This window comes from Somniosus microcephalus, chromosome 11 (genome assembly GCF_052327205.1).
Source record: "Somniosus microcephalus isolate GS21.2 chromosome 11, FLI_Smic_1.0, whole genome shotgun sequence".
NCBI classification, from domain to species: domain Eukaryota; kingdom Metazoa; phylum Chordata; class Chondrichthyes; order Squaliformes; family Somniosidae; genus Somniosus; species Somniosus microcephalus.
Window position 1 is genome coordinate 195,734,279 of NC_140997.1, and position 16,468 is coordinate 195,750,746.

General features: G+C 37.7%; 1 protein-coding gene across 6 annotated transcripts in view; it reads left to right on the plus strand.

Annotated features, from left to right (window-relative positions):
- The window catches only part of LOC147111092 (ERC protein 2), an 885,067-nt gene that overhangs the window by 591,180 nt on the left and 277,419 nt on the right, over nt 1-16,468 (plus strand). For 5 of the 6 annotated variants that reach the window (XM_086001631.1, XM_086001633.1, XM_086001635.1 and 2 more), the window contains one exon: nt 6,859-6,990. The exons of the other annotated variant lie outside the window; for it this stretch is intronic. In XM_086001631.1, coding sequence (XP_085857757.1) covers nt 6,859-6,990 — 132 coding nt within the window. The remainder of the gene's footprint in view (nt 1-6,858; nt 6,991-16,468) is intronic. 6 annotated transcript variants of the gene reach the window in all.

Consider the following 16,468-nt stretch of genomic DNA (forward strand, 5'->3'; position numbering starts at 1 on the left):
GCACAGGTCATTAAAGTCAGGGCAGAGCAAACTAATGTACAAATATTGACTTCCACAGAGGCAGCTACAAAGTGATATTTATCCCTTTGTAAATAGTGCTGACTTCATAAATTCAGATATTACAAATGGAAAATGTTTCAAGGTACAAAGCTGTCTGGTATTAAATGCAGAAATCTGGAGAAAATCCTACACATGGGTAATCTGCAGTAATTTTAAGAGACCAATCACATATGTATGTTCCAACAGCAATAGAATCTACTTCAACAAACTGCGATGATTTTAGTAATTCTTAACAGAAAAATTACTAGCAGTTGCAACAGAAGGCACATACACATCACATCTCTGCAGGCTTATGAAATTATCTTAATAAAGTCCATGGTTTACATTAGTAATTCTGTAAATAGGCATAACCAACAAGTAATCATCACCTTTTGGAAGTGGGGTTGAGATGACACGTCTACCAATGGAAAATGAGTTAACCCTTCAGTAGTCCAGGGCATCATTGATGCCTGACCAGCTAGCTTGGCTTATTAATCAGAGATAAAGAGATAGGCCAGTCACTGGAATTCTTACCATTTAACTTCAGATAGCCTTGTAAACCATTGCCCTAACAGGTACAATGTTCCTAGCTGGACAAGCAACAGGAAACATATCCATGCTCTGTGCTTATTTATAGCTTACCTCCATACAGCACTGATGAGCTTCCTGCTGCTTTTATGAATTTGCCCTAAGCTCTCTTAACTTGGGTAAATGAGATGTGTCCTTATTGGGATAGACTGTGCACTCCATATCAGGCCAACTGAAATGTTACCCATATGAATGTTTCAGCATCTTAATTTGTAGACTCTTGAGCATGACGATGAGTCTCCACTCATGATAGGCAGCCAGCAGACCAAAAAAAAAATCAAATGTTCAACTGTTCAAAAATCCTGTTCTTTTGCGCTCTTTTTGCATGTCCGAGTGCAAAATATTCCATGGGGTGGTTTGGTGCACCAGCATATAACAGGTGAAACTCTCAGAATGGGAAGGATTTCTGTGTGCATGCTCAGTATTGTACTTGGTCTGGATGAACAAGAGACCCAGATCCAGATTTTCTCAGCTAATATTTAGAAAGCATCACTTATTTTTAATGAAATTCCTAATTCTGAACTTAATAAAAAAAAAACAGATTACTAGACCTTTTGCAGTTAGAATAGAAAAATAAAGTTTTAACAGTTTTTAACTGCACTTCCAGTTGTACATTGCTGTTTTAAATTAAAATGGTTAAAACAATTCGAGCAAATCGGGTTAAAAGCTATATCGTCCTTAGCTTCTGCACTTAATTGTACAGTATACTCATTTCAGCCATGTAATAGTAATCCATGATATCGCCACACATTGCCATACATAATGGCTCGGATCATGGTGGTAAAAATAACGGTGAGGCTGTAAGTGCCCACCGTTATTGAAGTGTAAATCGGACAGCAACACCGCCGGCCGCACATGCGCAGTTAAACGCAGAAATCAGGAAGTTGCTGTCCAAGTTGCCCTGCTCCTCCAGCAGCTTCGCTACACCGGTATCTCGCCGAGAGACTCAGCATTGAAACACATGTAACGGCATGAAGTTGCTGTACTTATGTGATAGATGCACACTAAACTCGCCAGCAAATGTTAGGGCTTGTCCATTCCTGTGTAAGTAAATTGTTAACGGCGTGATAAGTCTCTGGCACTGAAAATTACCTTTTATAAGTGTGGAGTCTCATTCCTTCAGATTTTAATTATTGTTGGAGATTTAAAAAAATCATTTTTTACTTTTTCTTTGTCTCTTTCATCTCTCTCGCTTAATCCCATCTTTCTTTCTCTCTCTTCATTTTGCTTTCTGTACTTGATTTGTCATTAAATTATCTATTCTAGCTTAAACTTCCTGGTTCAGACTCTCTGCTGCTCAGTAAGAATTCTTCAATCTGATTGGTTAAGGAAATGCACAGTTGCTTTCCCTGTTCACACAGGTCATAGATCCCCAGATCTTTGGGCACTGCACTGGAATGGTTTTACACTTACAGCAAGTTCCAGTGCAAAAACCCTACAGAAGGTCTGTGGACAAGTGTAAGTGTAATGAACAGCTGGCGCTGTTTGTTCACCGCTGACCACAAAATCTGGCCCAATGCATCTGTGCCACAAATATTAAGCACAGGAAGCAATAATCTAATCAGAATTTACAGGGAACGATTGAGCTACAGTCAGACATTTGAAGTGCCAACTGGAATTTTGAAAGCTCATGTTTAAGTATTAAAACAGCATGACCACCTTATTTGTGATCGAAAGATTCATTAGCAGATGTACCTTATTATAGTAGTTGAAGATGGAAACCAAAATGCTAGCTGTCTTAAATGAAGAAAATGACGCATGTTAAGCTAATTGGCACATTTTTTAATAGTATAATTGGATCATTGGTGAATTCTAAAGGTTTTTTTTAAGTATACAATATTTTCTATTGTGAATGTACAAATATTTCTCCACAGTTCCAGGCAATACCACATGCACTTTGCAACAGATTTTCAAATAATTCAAAAGGCAGAAATGACCAAATTGCAGTGAATTGATTTATAGTGATGTAATGTAATGGGGGAATTTATTCCTTGCTCACTGAGATTAGAATGTAACATCTCTCTTCTGTCAGTGTGACACTGGCATTATATATTTTGAACCTCAAATAACACTAAATGAATCTTTGTAATTCAATTTTCATATCATACTTGATTGGTCTGATGAAACATTGTGTGGCTTTGAAAAACTATGAGAAATCTTTGTAAATATTGAATACAGCCACAATCTGCTAAGGAATTGGACAAAAAAAAACCTCAATGTTTTGAAATTAGAATCCTGATTGTCAATCTTGGTTAGAAAGTTGGAAGGGGCAGAGATTATGGCTAATGAAATACCCATTAATGCAGTTCCACAATGCTGAGAGTGTACTGGTGTGCAGTGGAAAGGTGTTCTGTTACTGAGAACCATCATCTCGCCTTGATGAGCACACAGACATGTATATGTTTCTTGGGGATCAAGCCATGCTTCCAAACGTCATTGTTTTGACATTAACCTGGCAATTTCACAATAATATATATTCCAACTTGCATTGATATAACACCTTTTTAATGTGGAAAAACTATTTTATTACAGCATCAGAAATGTTACCAATCAGTTGTGGTGATATGTCATGGTCCTCTATAGCTGTAGAGATCCCAATCACTACATTAAAGGAGTGCTGTTTTGTGTAAAAGTAAGTGTTAGGAAATCCTTTTCATTATTTACGAGCACAGAACATGATGCCATAAATTGCCCTGAAATGCATTGCAGTATTTAAACATGATGACATTTTGATAAATAATGTATAAGTCTTCACACTCGCTAAACAAGGAGGAGATGCTGTTGGAGAGATAATAATTCATCCTATTACCTATTTTAATTTTACAGCTTTCCTATGGAGTCGCTTTAAATTGCTGAAGCAAGCGCATAAACAAATAATCTAGGTTAAGCAATCAAATCTTATAGTACAAGTGCATTCGAGAACTGTGTTAACCATACATTTAGTCAACTGTGCATAATATGGAGCACATTTGAAAGTTTTAATGTGGGTACAGCTTTATTTCAATTGATTTAGTGTGACTAATTATTCTTTACTCCTTTTATGTAAAAGATGAATGTTTCTATCCTACAGCAAAGAGTTAAATGTTTCATCTAAGGCTGAATGTACAAGGAAGCATGAAATCAGAAGCCATTCTTCAATTTGTAATATCCTGTAATCCCACTAAAAAAGCAATAGCTTTATATAATTTATTTTAGCGTGACGGTGCAAATTTAAATATTTAATAAGAGTTCTTTTGAAGAACATAAGAAAACAAGAATTAGGAGCAACAGTAGGCCACACGGCCCCTCAAGCCCGCTCCGCCATTCAATAAGATCATGGCTGATCTTCGACCTCAACTCCACTTTCCCGCCCGATCTCCATATCCCTCGATTTCCCTAGAGTCCAAAAATCTATCTATCTCAGCCTTGAATGTACTCAAAGACTGAGCATGCATAGTCCTCTGGGGTAGAGAACTCCAAAGATTCACAACCCTCTGAATGAAGAAATTCCTCCTCATCTCAGTCTTAAATGGCCGACCCCTTATCCTGAGACTATGCCCCCTAGTTCTAGACTCTCCAGCCAGGGGAAACATCCTCTCAGCATCTACCCAGTCAATCCCCCTCAGAATCTTATGTTTCAATGAGATCACCTCTTGTTCTTCTAAACTCCAGAGAGTATAGGCTCAATCTCTTCTCATAGGACAACCCTCTCATCCCAGGAATCAATTTAGTGAACCTTCGTTGCACCGCCTCCAAGGCAAGTATATCCTTCCTCAGATAAGGAGACCAAAACTGTCCACAGTACTCCAGGTGTGGTCTCTGTACAATTGTAGTAAGACTTCCTTACTCTTGTATTCCAACCCCTTTGCAATAAAGGCCAACGTGTAATTTGCCTTCCTAATTGCTTGCTGTATCTGCATGCTAACTCTCTGCGTTTCCTGTACGAGGACCCCTAAGCCTCTCTGTTTTTCTATTCTTCCTACCAAAGTGCATAACCTTACATTTGCCAGATTATACTCCATCTGCCACCTTATTGCCCACTCACTTAACCTGCCTATATCCCTTTGCAGGCTCTTTGTGTCCTCTTCACAGCTTACTTTCCCACCTAGCTTTGTATTGTCAGCAAACTTGGATATATTGCACTCGAATGAGATAATAGGATAGGTAAAGGTAATGCAATAGATTTGGTTTATTTGGTTTTTCAGAAGGTGTTCAGTAAGCTGTTTTCTTACAAAAATTTAGGTATATGGTGTAAGAGGAAATGTAACCACATGGATAGAAAGGTGGCTGAGGGACAGGAAACCAAGAGTTAGAATTAATGGCTTGAATTGGAGATGGGTTGTAAATGCGATAACCCCATGGTCAGAGCTGGTTCCACTACTGTTCTCAGTATAGATGATATTGATTTGGGTATATGGAACATAATATTGAAACTTGTTGACAAAAAAGTAAGAGCTTTGGAAAACATCGCAGTAGACTTAAGGGCATAGACAGTTTAATGGAATGAGTGGACAATTGACAAATATAGTTTAGTGCTAAGAAGTGTGATTTTGGGAGGAAAAACAAAGCATGGAAATATCCATGGAAAGATGCTGAAGAATGTGGATGAATGGAGATCTAGAGGTTCAAATACATATTTCCCTAAAAATGCAGGTGTAGCTAGATAAAGTCATAAACAGGGATATAGAGTACAAGGATAAAGAGGTAACAAAAAATTTGTTACAAGGCAGTGGTTATGTCACAGAGTAATGTGTGCATTTTGGGCACCCCCATTATAAGGAATGTACAGTGTACATTAATCAAGATGATGCCAGAGAAGGGAATCTACAGTTATGAAGAGAGATCTGAGATAGTTTCACTGTAGCAGAGAAGTTGAAAGTATATTTAATAGAGGTTTTTAAAATTATGATGGGCTTTTTCTAGGGTGAATAGGTAACACTATTTCTTCTGTTTGGGGATTAAGTGAAAGAGGGGCCATCAATTTAAAATCCTCACTAAGAGATTGAGGACTGAGGTTAATATTTTTTTTAAAGCAGTGGGACATACAGGGCTATGGGGAGAAAGTAGGGTGGTGGAGTTTGTTTTGGATTGCTCTAGTGAAGAGTTGGTATGGACACAATGGTCACATCGCCTGGTTCCGCGCTACATAGTATGGTTGAATTTACTTGAGCATCAGGCAGCAGAGCATTTTTTTAAAGGTAGTTTAAAGATGTATAATGCATTCTTTGAGTATTAATTTTAAATACATTACATTATAAGGAGGTATTAATGATCTATTTTGAAAAATTGGAATACTGAATTTTGTTCTGATAACTTAACATATTTACTAAGTATATAATTGGTTTACTTTGAAAGGTTAACAACACTTATAAAGTACATCACTGTTCCATCACAAATAATTTGGTTCGGCTTTGAAATCATTTTTGCACTTAGAAATTACAATGCTTACGAGTGCTAAGTGTGTATATGTCTCTGCTTTTGTTATTCTGTTTGACTGCACTTTAAAAATCTCAGTTAAAAGCAGTCTCTCAAAAAGCCTTTATTTTTTTCACCAATGTGCTACAAAACTCTGAAAATACCACCATTGTCAGCTTCCACATATGGGTTTAAAATTGCCCTTCAGTGCTGAGCTGGATAACACGTTCACTGTTGATTTTGGTGAATTAAATTGCTAGCATGCTGTCAAATTCAATTTGTATGTTGGATAACCAGCACACAGCGTCCCTGTGTGACCAGCCAGTTCCAACAACAGCTTATGTATCTTTTATTTGTTTTTGTTTTGTTTTCACTTATAGTTGTGAAAAGGACCATTTTCAAAAATTAGAAGCCCACAGATCCTTACCGTTTCATGATTTGATTAACTTTCGTCTTGTATGTACCATTTTTCAATGTCTAGCCTATAAACCAACAGTTCCATAACATTGGACTGAATTGGCCCTCTCTTAACCTTTTTAATTGCAGGTTTACCTTTATACTCATCTTACATTTACAGATGAGTGGTAGAAAGTTGAAAATTCCAGGGCAGAACCATTGATCACTGCTGTGTTTAATGTATGTAAAATACATTTTTTGGTAGATTGTGATAATTTACCTACTATTTCACCTCTAATTTTTTATCATTTCAGATTTGATCCTGTTTTTATTTTAATCTCTGAATAGAATTGCACTACGAAAAATCTTTGGAGAACCTACTAACAATCTATTGCAGTTATCCATTGTAATAATATTCCTAGTTTTCCTGCTTTTTCCCAGGAATCAGTGCAACAGAAAGACGAGAGAATTGAGGAACTGGAAGAAGCCCTGCGTGAGAGTGTGCAGATAACTGCCGAGAGAGAGGTGGTTCTCGCCCAGGAAGAGGCTTCTAGATCTTCTGCAGAGAAACAGGTCTGCATGAGAGAACTTGCCTTCACTCTTTGCTCTTGATGGCTTAATGTCAGGAGACAGTCAATGGCTCTCAAACGTCCCCCACACCCCCTCCCATTCTGTGATTTTTTTTTTTTAGGTTTAGAAAATATCCTCATTTAAAAAATCTGTAACATCTTTGAGTTCTGAGGAAGGGTTCCACATCTGAAACGCAACTTATTTTGCCTAGACAAATGCTGCCTGACTTGCTCAGTGTTTCCAGCATTTTCTCTTTGTTTCAGATTTCCAGCTTCTGCAATATTTTGCTTTTTGTCCCTTCCAAAAAAGCAGTTCGAGTATGTCTCCCATACAGTTGAATACTGTAGTTAGATTAAAGCTTAATTTTAAGGTCATTAAAAGTCTCTCCTTGTAAGAGTTCAGTTTAGTTGTTCAATTTTTTTTTTGTAAATCATGCAACTAATTTACAATGACGCAGACAGCGTTAAATGTGCAGTGCTAGATTTCCTTTTCACAAAGTAGCATTTAATTAATTTTTAACAAGTTGCCATACTTAATTCGGTTCTAAAATCCTGTCACATTTCTAGACAAAGAATACAGGCTGCAGATTTGCTCAGTAAATGACTGATAGAGAGCAACCTGCGGGTGTTTGCCTCTCGTATAAATTCCACGTTAAGGACGTGCCTGTCCTTTGCTCAAGGCCTTCCTGCAGTGACATAGCGAGATTGGCAATTCTCTCTATCAGAGAACCCATGTTCTACCACTCTCGCGCACACAATCCTTTCATGCTCATGAAAGTGCCATTTCTGCTCATCTTTAGTTGAATCCTACATTAAGTGCTTTAATTTGAACAATGAACCAAAATGGGTATTTGGTGCTTCAGCCAGATTACTGTTTTTTTTTAAACTGCAATAATCTTCACATATTCTTGCATGCTAATCATAGAAATATTCTTTATTGTTTGTGTATTTTTCTCCATTGTTATATCCTGAGCTCAGAACCATGGAAACATAGTCCACAGGTGTTTCCATGCGATCCATACCTTCAGTGTCACCACACTTGTCATCCATCATAAAACCAGTGATTGCTCCCTGACAGAAGCCTAATAATAAAAGTTCTTTCATGTCCTGTACTTTTCATTCTCTGTACCTTTCAGCCAGGCTTCATGCAATAATACGCATGGAGCCAGGCAGATAAAGAGTAAACCTTTTTCAAGATGAATGTTACTAGGTCTTTGCTTGTACCACTATGTTCACTAGCTCTTCTTCCGCTCCTTACTTTACAGAGGTACTGTAAAGAGTAGAAGTTATAGGTAAAACTTTTATACAGGCTATATCTTAACCCTTTGAGTACCACAATCAAAATGTACATGAATACTATTAAGAAGGAAATATTTCAGTTACCCAGCTGTAGGCTGTGAACTTGGAAGTATTGTTTGTTCAGTACTGTACTTACAGTAACAGTTTCATGATTTTCACGTTAGGAAATGTAATTGTTACGTTATATGAACACTTTTATTTTTTTGAAGCAAGGTGAATTCTGCCTTACTGTAATAGTTCTTAAATGGTGCTTAGCAGCCAAATTACATAGTATAAATCTTGATACAGTCTTACCAAGACCAGCTCAGATTATTGAAGAAAATGCTGATTATAAGAGGTTTAATTGATATGTGTGGAAAATGGTCATATTTGGAATAAAACTAAATTGAGAATATTGGATCAGGAAATATAGAACAGGTTATGCTAAGTGACCTAATTGATATATATCGTAAAACCATTTCACTATTCTTGTGAGTTATTAGATTGACGCTGTGTACTCAAATGGCTAAAATACCAATTATAGTAATGAATCTCTTGTCTAGAGACCCGCAGTATAGATTGTTGGAGTGAATCAGCAGCCTACCTACTAATCAAGCAGGTTTCGAATCTCTTATCACTGTCTGTACCTTTTTTCCTTGTAATTCTATTTTTGCTTTTGCATCTAAGTCACTGTTACTTTTATAATGTGTGATTGCATGATTACAACATGTAATCACACATTTCTGTTCTTGATCTTAGCTATTTACAATTCTGTGTCATCTCTCTAAAACTAACCATATCAGATTTATATTGTGACTATTGATGTCATTTAAATGGGTATCTTGACCAAAGCCACACACGTATTGGGAACACCACCGTCGGTTCCGAACCATGTTGTGAGTTCCAGGTACGCCTTCTGCTCAACTCTTGCACTTCCTAATCTATTGGTTACTCTTTTTCCACAGGGAAACAATGTTATTGTGCCCACGTATGTCTGGTGACTACTAAACAAACCTTTCTAACTAACTTCTTGATTTCTTCAAGCTGCCTTAACTTCTTTGTCTATTTCCTCCTTATTTCATTCCATTGATGTGTAGTTCTTCAATATAACCTTCAATTAATACTGTGGGGTTAATTTAATTTTTTTTTACTGTCTTTCTGCACATTTACTTGCTAAGTAGTTCAAACCAAAGAGAGGTATTGATTTCACAATTGCTTTTTGCGCTGATTAAGAGCAGTGGGTAACTTATTTCAGAAATGCACGCAATTGTCATTTGTTTCTGCTTTCTGAACAGTTTTCTTGTCATAGAAACAGACAGGCTCGAAGGGCCGAATGGCCTGCTCCTGCTCCTTGTTCTTATGTAAAATGCTGGAAATACTCAGCAGGCCAGGCAGCATCTGTGGAGAGAGAAACAGAGTTAATGTTTCAGGTTGCTGACCTTTCTGGCAGGCCAGTGGCTAAATGTCCTGCTCCATTTTAAGTGCCCCCCCCCCCCCCACCTTCTAGTCTCTGTGCTGGGGAAGGGGTTAAAATTCCTTCACTAGTGTTTATAGCAAAGTAAAATTGAGTAGGTTCATGAAAAAGTAGAGTTAAAAAATGGCGTCATGTAAAAATGTCAACAACTGTGTTTAGTGCCGATTCCCAACTCTGCATCAGTGCCGGGACTCCTCTTTATTGGAGTTGCTGTGGACTTACTGCTTTCAGAGGCACTACTACCTCTTGCCCAGGGCTATGTGATGGCAAGGAACTGCCACTGAAAGGAGTGCCAACTGACTACTCCTATGCTATTCCACACATGCCACTGGTTTCTTGAGCATAGAACTGTGGGCATCTGAGGTTTTTGGATCCTTTTCCTACCTGGCCTAGGGGTGGGGGGAAATGAAGCAGTGGTATTAATATCTCTACAACCCTCAATCCTCCTCCTCAAGAAATATCAATGTAGCTCCTTTTTAAAGGTGTCAATCGACCTCAAATCAACACAGATGGAGGTCATTTGCTCCATCACATCTGCACCAGCTCTCTAAAAGCTATGCACTTAGTCCCATTCCCTGCCGTATCCCACACCCTCTTTAATTTTTTTCTTTTTCAAATATATATCTACTTACATTTTAAAAGCTTTTATGGATTCAATTTCCAACATCATTTCTGGTAAGGCATTCCATGTCCCAACAACCCTCTCTATATAATAATAAAAATTCCATTAACGTTTCCCTTCGTTATTTTGGTGATGATCTTAAATTCTTGCCTTCTCATTACCGACTCCATGACTAGGGAAAATTGTTTTTCCGGATTTACCTTGTCAAAATCTCGTCATTTTGAACATCTCTATCTGATCACTTTTTAACCTTCTAATGAAAAGAGCCCCAGTTTCTCTGGTCGCTCCTTATAACTAAACCCATGATATCATCATAGTAAATCTCTTCTATGTCCTTTCCATGGCCTTGACATATTTCTTAAAGTAAATCACCCAAAACTTGATGCAATACTCCAACTGTGGCCTAACCAATGATTTGTAAAGATTTACCATTAATTATTTGCTTTTATACTCTATACCCCTATTTGCAAAACTTAGCCCATATTTCTTTACAGCATTTTTAACTTGTCCTTCCACTTATAAATTTTTATCTGAACACTTAAGTCCCTCTGCTTCTCTACTCTTTTTAAGGCTTTACAATTAGTAAATATGTCCTTTTATTCTTCTAAAATCTATTAGCTGACATTTCTCTGCATTTTTGTTTGATGTCTGTCCAATCTACTAACCTGTTTATGTCTTCCTGAAGTTGCTTACAATCTTCTTCACAGTTAACTATTCTTGCTATCTGTGTGTCCTCTGTATGTTTTGATATTGTGCCCTCTATACCCAAGTTCAGATCATTTACTTTTATGTATATTGAGATGAAAAATGGTCCCAATACAGAACTATGGAGGACACCACTGTTTACCTCCCTTCAGTCTGGAAAAACATCCATTTACCATTACTCTGGTTTCACTCGTTTAACCAACTTCCTGTCCATGCAACATCCACTGCATTTCCTTTATCAATTTTTCGTCAAGTATCTTGATCTTTGACTGTTGCCTCCTCTTTTTAATATTGATGTTGAACCTATTTATTAATGAATTAACTGTAAAGCGCTTTGGGACATCTGAGGACATGAAAGGCTCTATATAAATACAAGTTCTTTTTTTCTAGTCGTCTGCTTATTGTCCAAGTTATATAGCTTGTTTACTTTAACTGAATATGAAGCTTTCACTATTCTAAAGCTCTGTACAATCATGTTCTTGCCTTACCTTTGTACTCTTCTTTAAGTCATGCAAATTCTTCAGTATTTCTGCCAGGTTTTCTGAGTAGCTGACGCGGAGTTCATTTACAGTAATAAATTCCCACACTTGTTAACTTATCAGCATATTTCAGGGCTCTCCTCTGCCACCAAAATCTGATTATGATGGTTACCAGTATGTGCAGGAGGTGACACTAAATCAGGCTTTTCTCAATTTTCCATCACACAGATTTCTAATGTTTGCAGTGGCTCGTTGCTAAGTTGGGCTTTTCTCAATTATCGTTCAGCAGATGCCTACAGTTGGATTAATGAATTTCTCGCCATTTATACCAGCTAAGCGACTGATTAGTTGATTGAAAAGCATTACAGGATCACGATCATGATTGGTTGTTTTTCTTTACTGCTAATGAAATTGTATTCTTAGGAATCATGTGTTTCAAAAATGTACGTTCCGCTGATTTTCTTAGCAGCTCATAAGTTACAATGATAAACAAGCGTTTACCCATTTTTTTTGAAAAGAGGAAAATCTAGCCCATTATTTAATATGGTAGGAAGAACTAAATGATTAATTACAAACAAAATCTAAATGCTAGGATTTTTACAAAGAAGTTTGAAAAATCCAAATCTATGACTTTACATGATGTACTTGATAATTGGATGCATTGAATTAGATGTTTTGAATTGCTGTAAAGTTTACTTTAATATAAGTTTTGTATCGGGGGGAGGGTGGGGCGGCGGGATGGGTTCAGTACCTACCAGCATCCAGTAATCTTACGCACAGGTGTTGATGCATTATTCTGCCTCAGGCAAGAGCTCAATCGTGCAGCTGTTCCATGCATTTTAGCAGCATGACACAATCGTAAGCAAAGAGTATTTCCTATTGCAGTATTTCTTTTATGTGCAGAAGGATCCAGGTGGCTTTCACTTAAAAAGAAAATGACTGCTCTAGAGGCACCCAAAATGCACTGCTTCTAACATAAAGTTTATACCTTTCAGCTGCACTGCTGCCATCCATAGATTGTTTATCAATCTATTATTTTTTTCATAATTTTTCCGTAATTTACCCTGATTTCCTGTGGTCACCTTATAAGAGAGGTGAAACTGCCTGTGCCATATCTATAGCTCAGCAGCGGTGTGCCCCTTAGTTAAGATCTGCACTTAGTGTTGCTGACATTGTGCAGAGTGATCAAATCGACAGTACTGTCTAATTGCATGGTGTAAAATCCAGCTCCTCACTCTGGCACTTGCCTATGTGTTAAAGAAGGATGTTAAACTAAATAATTTCACATACGGTTAATATTGTTTGTTTAATCCGTGTATGCGGTAAAAACGCAGCTTTGTCTTTTTTTCCCCATTTTTGCAAACCTTGAAATGTAAACATGAATTTTTGGTTAAAAAAAACTGGTTGTTACTCAAGACAGCAGATAAGCTAAGGGGCAGGAAGGAGCCAAGTTATCCCATGCAAATTGCCATTTGTCTACTTTATAATTGTTAATATCTCTCATGAAGTATTTGCACATGTTATAAAAGGCTATGACCGTACAAGATCAGAGGAATTTGTTACTGTGTGAGGTTCTGCAGGAAATTCTTTATAATGGGGGTGGGTTGATAATTCCAGTCACACGCTGTTACATAAACAAATGTGCATCACAGAACAGCTTCAGATAATCTCTTTTTACTGACGGGGTTAAAAATGCAGTGCAAATGGGCATTAATGGCCAGCAAAGTTGCAATAAAAGCTCGTAAATTCCTGGAGTAGCAGTGCAATGGAATAAAAAAAACCTTTGAGTACAGACTCAGGACCTGAGTTTTGCATTGTGGAAATGCAACATTTGGCACTCTGCTTAAAAAGATGCATACATTTTGTTTGGTATTTATAAGATTATATACTTGAATTATTTAAAATATATATATCGGTATTATAGTAAAATAAGTTTCAGCAGACTGAATGCAGTTCCCAGTGGAAAGGTTGCTACAACACAAAATTCCTCACTATTGCTTGAATCTGATTCCAGAATAGAGATAAGAGTGGAAAGTATCAACACAGATGGAGTAGGCAGTCGTTTTCTGAGGTTCTTGTTTTAAGTATTTGGGCCTATTTTTGCTGTGCAGTATCTCACTTGGGAGTGTTTTATGCTGATGTTCAATCTTAAGTAGGAAAAGTTTGTCATTCCCCAGACTGTCGTCACTCATCTTATTTAGTATGTAAATGATAAAACAAACAAGAGTGTGAATGAGAGAATGTCCTTGGCTTGGTTTGTTCTGTTCTTAGTCCAAATTTCTTAGTATTTTGTGTGAATATAAGGAAAGATTTAAAGCTACTGGAAAGCAGCAGAGCTTGATTTTATTTTTATTCAATACATCATTCACCTCTCCCTTCCCATCTCCCCCCCCCCCACCACTCCCCGGCTCCTTGCCCAAAGAGGACTCTTTTGCAGAGTCTGTGAGCTGTGGCTGACTTTACACTTCTGCTCTCAGTTTAGATGACACAAACTGCCTTCCCTTCCCTAGCTCCACCTAGTGGCAGAGTTTTCAGCCTCCTTGGTCCCTACACTCTGGTACACTCTCCTTAAACTCCTTCATCGTGCTACTTCTCTACCCACCTTCAACAGCTGCTTCCTCGCTAATTCTTCTCCTATTACTTCTCGCATCTGTTTTTGCCTCCTGTGAAGCACTTTGGGCCATTTAAGGTGCTATATAAATGCAAGTGTTTTGACGTCTTGATGTTGTGACGTCCTGCAATTTAACAGCCTAACAATGAACTGTTGAAACTCAAGACAGAAATGGCTGTTGAACTTTGAGCGGCGCTCTACCTAGAATCTTCAACTAAAGAATTGGGTAATAAGTGTCTGAACCTGAACATTGCAGTACCAAGGTTATTTAAACAAATTAACTTGTTCAAAGAAGCTGGGTAGCACAGTATCTGAGGCTCTTAAACTGCCAACCACATGTGCGCTGAGGTTTTTTGGCACTCAACTGTAGTGTTAGGAAGACTTCTTACTATGCGGAAAAAGTGAAACAGTATCATCTGATATTTTGGAAATGCCTCTCCTGCCACTCAGTTGAGAACGCTGAATTGGGACCACAAACTATGGTGCAATATTCTTGAAGTTGCAAATCCATAGATAAGAGGAGAGGTAAAAGAGAGAATACCAAATTTTGAATCAATTGTCTTGCCCAGGCAACTGCTTTGTGTGAACCCAGGCATTGAGTGTTGGCATGCTAGTTGACCATATACGCAATCTCATAGCTGAGCCCAATTCGGTTTTCACACTAATATCCACACAGGCGCACCTTCCAGCATGGTCGGTTCGTAGCAATCAACCGTGGAAAGACTGTCTGACTTTTTTTCTGCCCTCCTTATCCCAGGATAATGAAATTAATTTCAGTGCCCCAACTGGTATCCTCACTGAAACCAACAAACTAAGCACAGAATGAGAATCAATACCTGGAAGCTTATAATCTTTGTGGAACGGTACTACACTGGGCAGTACTTTTACCCAGTAGGAGGCCATCAGGGGAACTTTGTGCGCATTAGTCTTAACGCAATATTTTTATAATTGTGCTGAAACATGTGACCCGGTTTCCCACGTCCTGGAGCTAAATTATGTTAGCATGAGTTGATTTGAATCCAATAAAGAATTTTAAAAGCTCTGGAGCATTATAGGAAACTGTAATTTTGTTGAACTACAAACCTGATTTAAGTTTACTGTTTTCTATTCATTGGTTATGCCTTTTTTCTTTGCTTTCAATAATTAATGAGCTTCATCTGTTTTTTTTTTAATCTTTCCATTTTTCTAATTTAAAAAAAGTAAAAACAAGCCAGTTTTCCAGAGTTTAGGTATCCTATCTGAGATTGTCCATCCTTGATAACAACCAGGTGGCTCTACATATTCCAGACAGCCTGTTGACCCCTGTTGTGATCAAAGCATAGACTTTCCAGAGATCAGGGACATTTCTCTCCGAACCCCTTGATAGCTGAGTTAACATGATGTAAAAGATACATAAAATCCCATAGTACCCAGGCTCCTATTTTCCTTGGTACTGATGGGCTAGCCAACCACCCAGACATTATGCAGCTATTTAAGAAAGTCAAAACTACTTCCTCAATGCTTTATCAGCTATTTTTATAAGTTGGAGGATATATTAACCTACATTAAATCATTGATGGTCTACGTGAATTTAATTTCCTTCAAACTGTGCAGCAATCCTAAAACAACTGCTTTCTTGTGTTGGGTTTAGTGGTCCGAATTCCCAACAATAGAAAATGGGGTGCACATGCTAAACACGGCAGGTATAGCCTGCTAGAGACAAACAGGTAATAGAGATGATACTGATGATGGCGCTAAAAAAGCATATCCTATATAGCACATAGAGATGCAAATTTATTACCCTTTTGATGGAGCATGTATTGTATGGCACTATTATATAGACATGGTGTATGTTTACACAAGCATTCTATATCTATCTTGATATGCCAACCTATATTTTCCAATCTGCATTATTTTAATGTCATGGGAACTCATTTATTTTAAATCGGTTACCATCAGTGTTAATGCTGATCAGAAAACAAGATGCTATTATAACTCTGCAATGAAGGTGTTGATAGTGTTGTGAAACATAAATGTTATTATTGTACAAAGACTTGTTTCTCCAGAATTTATGCTAGTATGGGCATGGGAGGGAAACCTGGCAGATCCACATCAGCAGATTCATTTGTTGACTTTTCCATTGATTTGGGGCAAGATTGATGATCCTGTTGGAGAATTCTGATTTGGAAAATTTTGAATTGGACCCATCAATTTACACTAGCCTATGTTCTAAGCAAGGCACAGCAGTTACACCTTGTGGCCTTAAAGGAACACAGTAAACTGCACACACATACACTTTAACATCACAGTACATTGCATATTAAATCATAGAAT